The 14,445-nt window shown below is 40.9% G+C and overlaps 1 protein-coding gene across 1 annotated transcript in view; it reads left to right on the top strand.

Annotated features, from left to right (window-relative positions):
- The window catches only part of shq1 (SHQ1, H/ACA ribonucleoprotein assembly factor), a 41,676-nt gene that overhangs the window by 13,960 nt on the left and 13,271 nt on the right, over positions 1-14,445 (top strand). The window contains exons 9-11 of the mRNA XM_035152045.2: positions 451-504; positions 7,180-7,303; positions 12,897-13,017. Coding sequence (XP_035007936.2) covers positions 451-504; positions 7,180-7,303; positions 12,897-13,017 — 299 coding nt within the window. The remainder of the gene's footprint in view (positions 1-450; positions 505-7,179; positions 7,304-12,896; positions 13,018-14,445) is intronic.

Below are 14,445 nucleotides of genomic sequence, written 5' to 3'. Positions count from 1 at the left end.
TAGACCCCCTTCCATTTCATTCAGAGCCTTAAGAGATTACCAGCGGATCCGAGTGCTCAGTTCAGACCTCATTGTGTCATTCCTCTGAGGTAGCTGACTCGGTAGGTGCAGAAAGACAAGGTGAGAGAGGCTGACTCCTTTGATAAAGATGCCTCGTAGCATGTGTGATTCAAATTGTAGAGATATTTGACACAACATTGTCGAATTAAAGCCCAGCTGTGAAAACAAAATCTATCAAATGTGATCTTTTAAATTTCCATTTGGGATATTATAATCTGGACAGAGGCCAAAACAAGTCCCTCTTTTTATTTCCACTTGCAGCCTGTTTTATGTTTTTGAACAGGCATCTGAGCAGCTGCTCTTCACGCAGAATTTATTGTGCTGTATTTTCCATCTCTTATTTCCTGTATGTTATTGTTGTAAAGACGAGTGGTTACCTCCTCCCTGCAGGTGGAGTCACCGTGGACAATCAGAAAACTCAGCGGAACTCTCTGCTGGCTGGAGGTGAGTTAGTTATTACATGAGGAAAGAAGATGTGCTGCAGTGAATGATTCACTCTGCGTGTCAGGTTTGTTGTCATCTGCAGTTCTGGGTTGGTGAGATTGTTCTTTAAAACCTCTCACACATTACCATCAAGAGCAGAAAGTCCTCTCTGAGTATTTAGATTGAAACTGCAGATATAAACAAACTCGGCTGCAGTTTATCTGAACTGTATAAATTAGATCTGATGCAGAGCTGTTTTGAGAATTGTCTGGTGAGTAATGGACTGTCAAAGAAAGAGTGAACTGATCCAAGAGAAGATACTTCTGAAACCACATGTGTCAATTCATCTCATGAGAACAAGACTTCATCTGAGGAAATATGTATTAGCCTGATGTTGTCAGCTCAATAAAAAGACCTTTTAAAAATAACATAAACATAAACTTAGTCAGTCTGTTCCCCCCAATCAATAGTGATGATTATATTTTGATTATTTTGATGCTCATCATATGAATGCACTAAGGCTTATATGGTGAAAAACAAGTATGTTCTTTGCTGCTTTTTGTTCCGATAAAGTTATTTCACAATGCATCTTTTGATTTGTGTCCTCTCTCACTGTCTCTCCTGGTGATACTCCCACTGCTGCAGATTTTAAACCTCCTTTACACAGATGGAAAAGTTTTGTTGGAATATCAGCAGTAGTCAGTAGTCAGTAGTAGCGATAAATCAGGTGCTCAGGGTGTGCGTATTAAATTTCCATTTCCTCCACCCATATTTTGGAATGCCTTTAAAATACATATTGCATCAGACCAAACTGTAGTTTCACCAGTGCTGGTTTTGTTCCAGTTTTACAGAGTCCAAACCTTGGTGCAGTAAAAATAATGACAAACTCAGTTTTACCATTAAGTACCTGAACAATATCTTCAGTAAAAATCCCCCCTGGTGTTAATCTGCTTCTCTTTGCCTCAGTTCTTAACATTCATTCATGCCTCCTTCTGGTTTTGTAATGCAAGTGAATAGCAGACTTCAGTACTCCTGCTTTTCAGGACAGCTGCTCATTACCGGATGGGACTGGTTTCCATCAAGTTACAGAATTTAGAAAAGGCGCAGGTCTTCACACCACCCCGCTGAGAAACGTTTGATGCTCTGTTATTCCTGAGTACATATTTAACCGCAATTGTCAATCATTATGTGGTGGTCAGTTTATATTGTAGTGGTGGCAACAAACAAATCAACGACGATGGACACTGAAGTGTAAAAATATGTTTAAACTGTAGAAGGGTCAGAAGACGTCAGCTGAGTAGGTGGTCCTTCATACTGTATGTGGCCCAGGACACAATTGGATTCAAAGCAAAAAGAACGTGGCGTTACAGACCACCTCCAAATGTGGTTTGAGTGATCAGCTCTCAGGATGCATTTGAGTGTGTTCAGACCAGAACGTGGTGCTGACCACTTGTGATCGGATCCCTCAGGACGAATGTTAATACCAGGTCTGAACGCTGTCATAGAGACAGTTCATTAGAATTACACTAGGATTACAGTATCTTGTGTTATGTATCTCCAATATGCCCTTTTGTAGTAGCAGCTATAAGAAGTATAGTTTATACTAAAAGTCTTGCTGGAGCTTTAACTCTGAAGACTTTCCTCTTGACACCTTGACATTGTCACTGAGTCTTTTTGTTCTTCGACTAAGGTTTGTGTTGGCAAAGAAACGCTTGAGAAAATTTTTTTATTGAATAATGTAACTATAGCTTTTGTTCTTTAACTAGAACTACAGGTTTCATGTTGACAAACTTAGTAATAAATCAGAGTGCATTGAGGTGGGAGCCTTTTAAAATGCCTGCAATGTGAACATGACAAAGAATCTCGTAAGATATAGTAGCTCAGCTCCTCTTTTATTATCCTCTTGTAAGTATATGACTTGTGAATGAGCAGCCGCCACTGAACCCACTTGCTTTGACTGGCTCCGGTGATTGATGTGTTATAGTTTGGATGTGTTCTGAGGTGATTAGAGAGGCTCTTGAAGAGACTGTCAGTTTCACACATATAAACTCTGTGTAAATATGTTGACAGTTGCCGTAATGTTTGAAGACACATTAGAGACTGCTCTGAAATAAACAGCCCAGGTCTGTGCGCTGACACGAGCCTGTAATGTGACCTGCAGGGAGTTGTCAGTTGTTGGACTTGGCACGTAACCTGTATAATAGCACGAACAGGTGTTCCCAATTCAAAGAGTAAATGAGAGGTGCTGTGTGTAGCCTGTCTGCTCACAAACTGCCAGAACACAATCCTGTGATTTTGTGCGTGTCCGCATGTACATGTGTGTTTGTGGGGATAAGCCACACGCTAACCTTTACACTTAAGATTAGTTAATTGGGGGAGTAGCTAATGCCTCTCTTCACATCAAAATGACCCGGTATATGCCTTTTTTTTAAATGCTAAAAAACACAATTGACTCTTTTCCCTGTGCCAGTAGTTTGCCTTTCTGTTTTTACACGCCAATGCCTGGAACCTCATATTATTGTGCAGAAAAAGTGCAGCCTCAGCATCTAGATTGCTTAATAAAGAAGAAGAAGAAATGAGCATGTTCACCCAGGTGTCATGTTTCCATCACTGCTGGTCAGAGGCAGAGCTGCTAAAAACCTGTGTCATATTGAGCTGGGAGTGATTCATTCCCATTGCAGATAAAAGCCAGATGTTAACAGGTGTTAGTGGAAAAGGGGCTTAAGTCTCCACTAAATTAATGCAAGTCTCTGTAATATCTTCAAAACTGACTAATGTGTGATGGTACTAGAAATATTCCTACATCTTACCCCCCATCCAACATGAGGTGAAAATTAAATAAATGTGGGAAGTAATGGATAATTTAATCTTTCTCACACTGACGAGCCAAAACAGCAGGAAGTAGTTCAGTCACCATGACAGTTACTCTCTTTGCTCTCGGCTCACTACATCTTTGTCCTGCTGCTTCCTGCTCTCTATGATCCCCTCTTTTAGTTTTTCTGTAAAATCAAACAGACTTCCGGACTCCGCAGTGTTTCCCTATTTGATTTTGACTGACCAAATATCAAACAATGGTTCAATTGATAACCATTTCCAGTCTAATATCATGAACATGAGTACAGATCAACTATGACTCTTGGTGTCTATTCACAGAAGACAGTTTACTGAGTACTTTGGATAATGTCACTGAGTAAAACCTCACTTTGATGAGGTCTTTTTACATCGGACCTGAGGAGGTTTTCTGGTTTACTGGGTAAACTTATCCAGATTGCTCTTTAAAATTGGTTCTTGAAATACCTTTAGAACAATATGGAATTTGGCTTCTTAACATTTCAATGATATCGTACTTTTTGCAGTTTTAGTTTTGTAAAATCAGTGTAGGTTTTATGTCTCACTTGTAGATCTTGTTGCTACAAATTGCATTTTACGCCTGGCATCTGAATGAATGTTGTAAAGTCGGATATATTTTAATCCTAATCCTAATGCAACAAGTTAAATGGGGACCCACCTCCCCTTTAGGTTTTGATTTATAGTTCAACGTGATGATTTCAAGGTGGATAACACAACCACAGTACTAGGTGGAGAGTTGGAGTAAGTGGGAGAGGTTGTTGGTTGAATGTGTTTCCCCCATTCTTTATTTCCATTTTTAGTATGTGATGTTACTTAACATTGAAACCCAAGATTCTCCTGAATAATTTAACAATCCTCTGTCAACTTTCTGAGAAATAATCTTTTGTTCGTCATTTAGACATGGTGGATGCATCCAAATACATTAACTACCCCTACCAGGGAAAAACGAGGCCAGAAGCATTGAGAAACAATGTTTTGTTGTTGCAGTGTAACAAAACACGGTACCAAAGTTGCTGAATTCATCTACAATTGACCCATTAATTAAAAGCGAGTCGATACACGCTGCAGATTGTGTTTTCAGTTTCCTCAGCACAATATTCTTTGGCTTCCACCAACTCCATCTAAGTAGCGGCACATGCAATAGACCTTTAAGCTGGATGATTGGTTCCCTGTTGAACTGCACCTTTGGATTCATAGTTATCATTTACCTCAAAATGCACACAAGCTTGTATCTCTGGGGAAAAAAGGACCCAAAATGGTTCCTTCCACTTTTTCTCTATAGCCAAGGTCTGTCCAAAGTATGGTGTGTATAATCACATCACTAACACATAAGCCCTTATGTACAACCATAAATAATGTTGAAATCTCAACTGACACTTGGAACAGTTAATAGAGGCTACACCACATCTTGTTCAATTGACCTTGCATGGTGTTCATTACATCCACCCATCCATCCATCCATCCACTCATTCATTCATTCTCTATAACGCTTATTCTATAATGGTCTCGGGGGCCTAGAGCCAATCCCAGCTGACATTGGGCGAGTATTGATGTACATCCTTGACAGGACATCAGACTGACCTCCATCATAATTAATTATATTATTTGGTTGCTGTTGCCAGTTGTTTAATGCTTTAGGCAACAACAGGGCACCTCTAAATATTTTCTGACTGATTGTGTCCCAGAGCGTCCTCGTTATGTGCTGGGCGTGCACACAAGATCGTCACCTGAAATCAAATCATCTACGACACATTTTGTTGCTAATTACAACCAAGCCAGTGAAGCAGTGAAGAGTCTGCTTCATCATTTCTATGAGTTTGTTCTCCGAGACCTTGACCCCAATTTGAGAGCTAGTCGTTGTCTTGCTGTGGTGACAGCAGAGTAAAGAATAGTCTCCACCTGCCTGGCAGCCTTTTACTGCTCGTCACTCAGTCAGCAGTGCTGTCAGCTCCTATTGACACACCACCTCGCTCAATCCTCTGCTCCCCGCCTCCCCCTACTCCTCCTCCTCCTCCTCTCTTATCCTTTACTTTCTGCTCTACAATGGCTTCCTCTCTGTCTTTGACTGCCTGTCTGTCTGTGTGTCACCGCCGATATCAGCTCTGCTTCCTCTCTCCATTCTCCCTCTGTGCTATCTCTTCCTTACTCTCCCACTGTCTGTCTCTCTTGCATCGCTTATGCCCAACATTCTCCCTCCCCCCACCACCTACCACCCCCCTCTCTTTTCCATCTGCTGTATGTTTACTTGTCCTCAGTTGACTGCACTGGTGTGACTGCGATCCCCCTCCCCCCACCCCACCCAGAAGCAGCAGACCTTATTTACACTCATACTAAACAAGCCCAAGGGAGAGCGTGATCCCCAATGACACACACACACACACACACACACACACACACACACACACACACACACACACACTATCTCCCAGCACATCCCTAACAAGCCACAAAGTAAAGAAGAAACAAGGGATGAAAAATCTCTGTTTCTGTCTGCAGGCTGTGTGTCCATTAGTGCAGAGAAAATCTGAGAGTGAAGGCAGTGATTAAAGAGAAGCAGCAATTAATTGGCCAGGGCTGCAGAGGTGTTTAAGAGTTGTGAGCCCCTGTTTTGCCAGCTCTATAATTGAGGAGTTGTTAGGAGTAATTAGAGCACCAACCACTGTAATGCACTCCAATGGGAGCCAGACTTTAAACTCAGTAAAAGAGGAGGGTAAACTCCTGGGCTGTGAAATATGATCGAACTAAACCATGACTGCCAGTTTTTTCCAGAGGTCAACAGATGGTGGATTTTCAATATCTGATGTAATAACTACAGTTTTTCTTATTTTTATATTTTGTATTCTTATTAAGATGAGGTGAGGGGTATTCAGCTGCCACATGCAACTTCACCACTCTATGTCACTAAATTCTACACACTGCAACTTTAAGTATCCTTTAAAATACACAGGAAGGACTTTGAATCTGCTGGAAAAGGATTGAGTGATTGATATCCTGCACTGTTTCTCTGATTTAGTTGCGTTGTGTTTGAATTATGTTTGGTTTAGTTGAAAATGTCTGTCATGGGCGTTTAACCTACCTTCACCCATTGAAAATCGGTATTGCATGTCCATATTGATAAAACCTTATTTCGTGTTTGTTAATTCATCGTGCCTCGTCAGTGGGTTTAATGTTCCTGTGTTGATACTGGTGTGTCTGATGGTTTTGTGAGGTTTTAACCATTCATCTTTGTGTATATTCCCAGTGTGAGGACAATTAATTATTTAATTAATGCAAAGTTAAGTGGTCGAATTAGCTGCAATTTTTCTTCCTAGTCTGCCTGTATTGTATCACGAACAAAGAACTGATGGTAGAAATAAAAGCATGTCAACATGAAAACTGAGAACAGGTGGGTTATGACATGATCACCACTGTTCAGTCTTTCTATAAAATCAGCTGTTCCAATGTGCACCCTGGGCCTGCAGAGGTTTATTGCACATTTTCGAACCCAAATGCCAAAATCACATGTTGAAGGCTTTTTCATGGAGTGGATATTTGCTTTCAGCAGATACTATCTCTAAAGTAGTCTACATATAAAAACGCAATTTATATTGTATTACTGATTTATGGCAGCTCGCTGAGTGAGTGGAGCTAATCAATGATGTACATCAAAGCATGACTATGGAAGCAGCACAGTCTTCCTCTAATACCGATTAATCAGCCAAATCCATTAATTGCTCAAACCTCGAGTTTAGTTTTCATGTGTTTCTTCATCCATTTTGTTTCTTCATTACTTTGTCACCTTGAACAAAAACACGGTGTGATTTTATGCTGGATAGTTGTCTGACTGTCATGTTTTCTCCTGTACAGACGTACGGCTCCTTCCAAGAGGTCCTGGTGTCGTTTGGACGGAGGGCTTTGAGCTACCCGCTCCACAGACACTTTGCATTGGTCTCTGCAGCACTGCGTGACACAACTAAGATTTTTCAGTCAGGTGAGTGTTCGCTCCAGCAACACACATTACCACAGTGACCTTTGACTTCTGCAGACTGGTTGTAACCCTGCAGCTTTTGCCACATGTCCGTTAGTTTGTAGAATCTGTGATCTTTGTGGTTTTTGCACTAAAACTATCAGCTTCAGCTAAATCAAACCACTTAATGTGGAATAATTTCACTCCACTGTGAACACAATGATCTTTGCTAATTAGTGTGAATTGATTTTGTCCACCCTGTGGTTTCTTCTGAGTAGTGTTTATACATGTAAATAAGGCTCAGAGTCTGCCGCCTGACTGGAAGCAGTGGGATGCAGGTCGATTGTGGGACAGCCTGAAAGTCAGCATGCTTTTGTGGTACATTGCCTAGTAGAAAAACAGCCTTCTGAACTGACACACGGTTTTGGAGTTAAACATAATTAATGAGCATAAAATTTATATTGCTCCATCTAAGTGAGAGTGTGGCCTGTTTCGCACCTCCTCGAGGGAGCAAAATGTGGATTAGTTGAGAACGGCCTGTTGACTTTGATATCTTGAAGCCAAAGAGTAATCTTTAAATCAAGAGTCCCCACGGACAGATGAAACTCTGCAGTGTAAACACACTCAGGATGTGTGAGGGCTGAGATTATCCAGCTTGTGATGAATTTAATGCTGGTAAATGACAGCAAATTAAAGGCCTTTTAAGCTCCAGATTAGCATTTCCTCGCATGATTAAGTAGGAAGATGAGTTGATCAGGAGAGGCAGTGAAACAGCAGTCTGAGTCGCTCTCTCCCTCACCTTCTATCTTGTGCGTAGGAAACACTGAGACATGTTTGTCTGATTGTTCCAGTTTCCCGACAGGTCAAACAACATCATACTCAGGCTCTTCATTGTCCAACTGATAAGATATGACTGTTTATATATGTCAGTGCATTAAGGGAGAATATTATTTTTCTTAATTTCAATACCAGACTCATTAACATTATTACTTGCAAGTGTATGAGTAATAAGGCTTTCCCTTAATGAACTGAAACACCAAACAGACTCGGCCTGGCAAGGGCGGGGGTTTCCTCACAGCATTATTTCATGCACTAATTAATTTGTCAGGATAAGGCAAATGGAAATGCACGCTCCATTTTTGAGACACTTCGTTTAAGTGGCTGTGAAAGCAAACATTCATAGGAATTAGTAAAACAAATCCATTAATGGCAGCGTGAAGGTTAAGACCTCGGAGGAAATGTTTTCCGTGGGTAAATATTTGAACAAGCCTCTGGCTGCGTGGCGAGGATTCTCCAGGAGCTCCTCCACCTGCCTCCTAAGTGTCTGTAACTAAAGAACCAGCGGGCAGGTGCAGAGGGGCTGGCAGGGAGGACCTCAGGGTCATGCTGCTATCATCATCACACTGACATGACGAGATGAGAAATGTCAGCAGAGATGCATGGTGGATGGATCTGTAACAGAGGACCACATCTGTCAGTCATTCAGAGAATTTATGCACCGGTAATGGAATTTCTTCTGGGAGAGCAGGGAATGTTTAGTGCAGTTAAATGAGTGGAATTCAAATTTTAGGTCAAATAAGCTCTGTGACCCAGATATGGAAAATCAAGGGAGAGTGATGGCGATCTTTAATTGGATGAGATGCATGGATTTTGTGTGTGTGTGTGTGTGTGTGTGTGTGTGTGTGTGTGTGTGTGTGTGTGTGTGTGTGTGTGTGTGTGTGTGTGTGTGTGTGTGTGTGTGTGTGTGTGTGTGTGTGTGTGTGTGTGTGACAGAGGAAAAATGACAGAATGAGATGAATAATATATAAGAAAGTGCTGATATTGAATACAGTTATTTGAACTAGATGTACTGAAGTAGACAATTGAATTGCAGTGAGCGAGACAGTGATGTCAGTTGGCAGAGCTGCAATGGCTGAACTTCCCCGGCACATTAGATCTGACACTGGATGAAGATGTTTCTCTCTTACCTTTCAAGCATACTATCATTAGTGGCAAAATCAGATGAATGCAGAACTCCTCCTGCTGCTATTTCTGTTTCTGTTCTCTCAAAGACGCCTCTGCTCTCGCTCTCAGAAACTGGAAAGTGAGCAGTCAGAATACACCTTCAAATTCAGAAAAGTTTATCCCTTAGGTTATTTATTTTATCAATAGAACTAACAGTCAAGACACTAGGGCTGTGTTCAGTCATTAAACCAATGAGCGTATAATATTTTTTGCAGATTATGTGCTTTTATTCATGTCCAAATTGCTGCAGCCCCCCCCTGGTATTCTCATAATTTCAAAAGGTTTGGCTCCTGTTTAAAATCACAAAGTGATGTGGTGACTATTCGAAATCATTAGATTAAAATATTAAGCACTAGAAGGTATGACACATCCAGTTAGCCAGGATTTCAGAAATTAAAATGAATGGTCTACCCAGAAGAAAATTCAAATTTCCATGTTATTTTTGTCCCCTCCACCGAAGTGCTTCAACTAATACAATCTTTCAGTTCACATTTCCGAGTGGACTAAGAGAAACAAACCTATTCACATTATTCAAAGTATTTGTTAATTAATAAAAACTCAAGTGTGGTCCAATTACACTATGGATATTTTACGTAAGATTGAAAAAATATGTCATTTGGTATCCAAGTGGCAGATGAGACATTTATTTATATTTGTTTACAGGCTATGATACAGATGCCAAGCTGGTTACACTTTAACATTAATAGCCTCTACTCATATTTTATGTGTTGGTCCCGCTCACTATGTGTTCCATATATTAATATAAATAGAATATATCAATATATTAAACATATAATCTTAAACCACATAATCCTTTACAGATGTTTTGGAAATAAAGCTCGGAATAAGAAAAAATGAAAAATTTCAGTAAAAGCAATTTTCACTTTGCTGCGTCTGCAGTTTTTGGAATCGCTACATTTTTGTCCAGAAGACACAGCAACCTTTGTTTTCGGTCCACCCCACACTGCGTCTGTTCCAGCCTGCTCTTTCAGCACTTGTGGACTGCACGTGCTCCCCCCCGCTCATTGGATAATCTGCTTTTGCCTAATTAACACACCTTTCCCACTTGTCATGGGCGTTTCACCAAGAACCACAATGGTGAACTGGTGCAGAGAGCAACCTTTCCTCTAATTTTCTACCAACAACTTCAGTGTTAAAAAGAAGTCATATCTTGGAAGCGAGTGTGTTTTTTTTCCCACATGATCCAAGTCCTGAAGTAGAGAGCAGATCTCCCTGCATATGATCCCACACTTAAATGAGAACCAAATGTTTGCTTAAGGTTGTCCTCGCTGCAAGTGTGCTGTTTATTTTGATTGGACTGGAATGTCTCTGGACAATGCCAACCAGCTCTGCGGAGGTGGAGAGGGGCATTTTCTCTTGCCCTCAGTAGATTGTTGGCCACATCATAATACTATTTATATGCCTGATTGGAGGGAGAAGTACTCTGGGAGTTTGTTTTGTTGTATACTTTAGGAAAAAAGTCATTTGTCAGAGTTACAAATGGAGATTTTTGTGCAGTTCTGCATGTGTGATGCATTTGTGGTGTTGAATGCTTGATAAAACAATTTCTAAACACATTGCCGAAGTGCAGGTGACAGCAATAAATCCTGTCATGTGAATCGTAGCTAAAAGCCCATTGAAGACATAAACATATTTGATAGTTACATTGGCTGGCAGATGATTTATTTCAATCAAGCCTTTATGTAATAATTTAATTTAATTAATTGCATAGTAAATCCCATGGAATATGGTATCACATGGAATATCCATTAACGAAAGACACAGCTTTTAACAAGATTTTAACAAACAACTAAATAGTTTATTACATGTATATATGTGTTTATTATTGTAAATTAGCTCTTCTTTCCAGTGTCCATACTCACTGTTAAATCCCCAAAAGTGCATGAATATCCAGAAGAAAGCAGGATTAATGTGTTAAGTTTGTTTAACACATGTTCCCAATGTTCCCAACAGCTTTTGTGCAAATCTTAAGCCGCAATCAAACATGAACTCCGGAGAATGTCTGCACAAAGAGTCTTTCTCTGGAGTTTGTCTTTCATGTATGAATAATGCAGCGGGAGATTCTCGGCTCAGACGTATTCACAACAACACAGAAATCTCAGGGGCGTTCATGTGAGGGTTCACGTTTTTTATTTACAGCACGTTGACACAGGTGTTGGCCCGTATCACCAGAGGGTCTGACAGCAGCTTTAATGTAAGGTATATATTTATTAACATATGATTTGATGATATGATTTCCCTATTTTTGTTAGCTGCAAACCAACCACAAAGTTGTATTTGCTGTTTATTTAGTTGATTATTTGTTAAAGAGTAGGTTCCCCCTAGTCCCTGAAAAGCATATGCTTCCTTTCTCATCTAACTCTACATAGTCGCGGTTTATGTGCAGAGGTTTTTGAGATATTCATCACAATTTCCGTTGCCTCCACCCAAAATTTCACGGAGGTGAATGGAATTTTGTTTATGGTGCTCAAGCATCGTGAAACACACAAACACATGCTCTTTGGCATAAGACATTTGCATTCAACCAGAGGGTGTGGCAACAAAGTAATCCGTTTAATCTGTTTGTTTTCTGGTCAATGTTTCTTGGCGTCATGGCATCTCGGGTCATTGGTGCAGCCATAGCCTTATTTTGTCTCCTAAATTTTAGAAATCAAAATAAAGCATAAGCTGAATATCACATTTCCAAAATATTTCAAAAGCTGACTCAGAGAGCAGACTTTTAGGCAGTGGCTGTGTCCATATTTCACACTACATACTAATGCTGTGCAGCTGTAATGTCTTCACACTAGGAAAGTGGCAAAACACTCAAGTAATTAAAAGGCTTAAGCTGTAAAACAGATGTGGCAAATCCACAATAAACGTTCAAGCTGGAGCGCTTGTGACAGAGAGAAACACATAAGATTCACAAACTGCTCATGAATATTAAAACAATACTCATTTAAGGCCACACAGTAGTTTTGATTTGATTTTCTTGAGTGCCAGACAAAAATCCAGATGATTTTTAAAGATGAAAACTGTGTGGATAAGTGACCTGGTGCCATTCACAGTTGAAATATCCTTCATCACCCTGCTGGATTGAATTATTGACGTCTTTGAAATGTGTGAATCGGGCTCTCGTGATTGTCAGATCACAGGAAAAGTGGATTCGGATTAGGACGATTATGATGCTGCACAATGGCTGAATTGATGGACGAGAATAGATGTCAAGTGGAAAATCATCAAAAACATTCAGTGCTATTTTTGACAGATGAAAGCAAACGTGCGTTTGAAAGAAAGTCTGAACAGAACCATCATTAAATTGACAGAACGGATGCCAAAAATATAGTTGTCTCTTCTTCAGCTCCTTTGTCTCAGATGAACCATTTCTTAACCAGGAACTCGTCTTAAAGCGTATGGATCAAATTACTGTGCAGCGCACTGGGGTTTTCCTCTGATCCTGTATCTTTTTATGTATGGAACAATGACTGAAAGCTTTTAGATTCATGCTGTGTCTGCCAGCAGCTGGAGTACATTGTCATCCTTAATACTGAGCGAGAATAACACTGTTACACTGTTTTTCCATTTGCCTGCCACGGTGTGTTCCTGTGCCCAGGGAGAGCTTGTGTCCTCAAATGCCTGCTGGATATTCACAAAGTCTTCAGAGAGAACGAGCCGGCCTACATACTGAACGATCTGTACATCACAGACTACTGCATCTGGATCCAGAGGGTCAAGTAAGTTCACCAGCGCACACTTGAATCAATGCGCACACACACACACACCTCAGAGACCTTCACCTAGAAAATAACTGCAGAGTCAGAGTCAAGGGAAGTGCCACTCAGCCCCCATGATGCATCAGTGCCTTAGAGGAGAGGATTAGACAAGTCATTCGTCATAGCAGGGACAATTGAGCGACCAAGCCAGGGATAGATGCAATCGCCATCGTCTCCATTATCTTGTGTCAAAAGTACTATCAGTGAATCTCAAAGAGCCAGCTGCACTCTGCAGATTCTCTTTGTGCGGAACTTTTAAAGAGAGTGTGTATCTGTGTGTCTGTGTGTACTGGGGCCTCTCAAATTCTCCCTTCTTGTAATCCTCCACTTGCATTTCAAGCCAATCTTGCAAAATCTGCACTTTTTCCTCCGATGATATAGGTTTGATGGCTCTCTCCTCCTCCCTGCACATATTTTACAATTACTTACACATTTCAAATCTGAGCCTTCGAGCGCATTACTCAGTAATGAGCTCTGTTTTACTCTTGGCAAGGGTTCAGCCAAGTGGTGTGCTCGTCTGGAAAAAGCCCAGTTGAAAAATGTGTGCCTGATGTTGTAGGCCCGGCGCCCAGATGCAGACACGATAAAAGGTCCACTGGGAGTTAGTACCGTTTTTCTCTCTCTCTCTCTCTCTCTCTCTCTCTCCTCAAATTCTCATTTCTACATTCTTCCAGCAGAAGTCTAGAATTCTGCTCTTAATGGATGGATGGATAGAAACTATGGATGCCAGTGGTCATAATGTGTGGGAGAAATCAGCAGCTCAGTTTAGGGTCGTGTGATCTCTTTTCTCTTTAGGACAGGGACCATGGAGAAGACACACCCTTAGTCTTCCTCCGTAGCTACACAGAGCTGCTGAGGCTCACTCGCTCACTGAAATTCTCAATCAGTCTCTTCCGAGCTGAAGGGCATTGGAGCACTGCCTGTCCTCCCTGCGTCTCTTCTCTTTTCCATTGCAGTGCATTGGAACTAAATGTCAGCTTGACCTAATGTGCTGACATCCTACTACACCCCCGCATCGATCATTAAATGGATTAGTCCGCGCTCTGGTAGCGCTGACCTGTGATTGAATTGTTACATTTCCATCTTTCATGTGTTGTTTCTTCCTTTCAATAATGAAAGCGAAGTAACGTTTCTTTGTAGGCCCTCATGTTAACTGTCGTTTGGGGAAAAAAGACATTGAGATCAGTAAAACCACTTCTATCACCTCCCACAACTCGAGAGAGCCACCAAAGCTTGTATTGATTTCTCTTGTATGAGTGTTCTGGTTCCATAGACATTCCACACAGTCTCCAGTTGTGGTTTGTGAAAGTATGTTCCCATGTTTGTTATAGCAGTGGCCATTGTAAACCTGCCTGTTTGGAATTGACTGATCTCTCATCCTGTGTTGAT

Source organism: Hippoglossus stenolepis, chromosome 3 (assembly GCF_022539355.2).
Source record: "Hippoglossus stenolepis isolate QCI-W04-F060 chromosome 3, HSTE1.2, whole genome shotgun sequence".
NCBI classification, from domain to species: Eukaryota; Metazoa; Chordata; class Actinopteri; order Pleuronectiformes; family Pleuronectidae; genus Hippoglossus; species Hippoglossus stenolepis.
The sequence above is the reverse complement of the archived record's forward strand: the minus strand, read 5'-3'. Positions and strand labels throughout refer to the sequence as shown.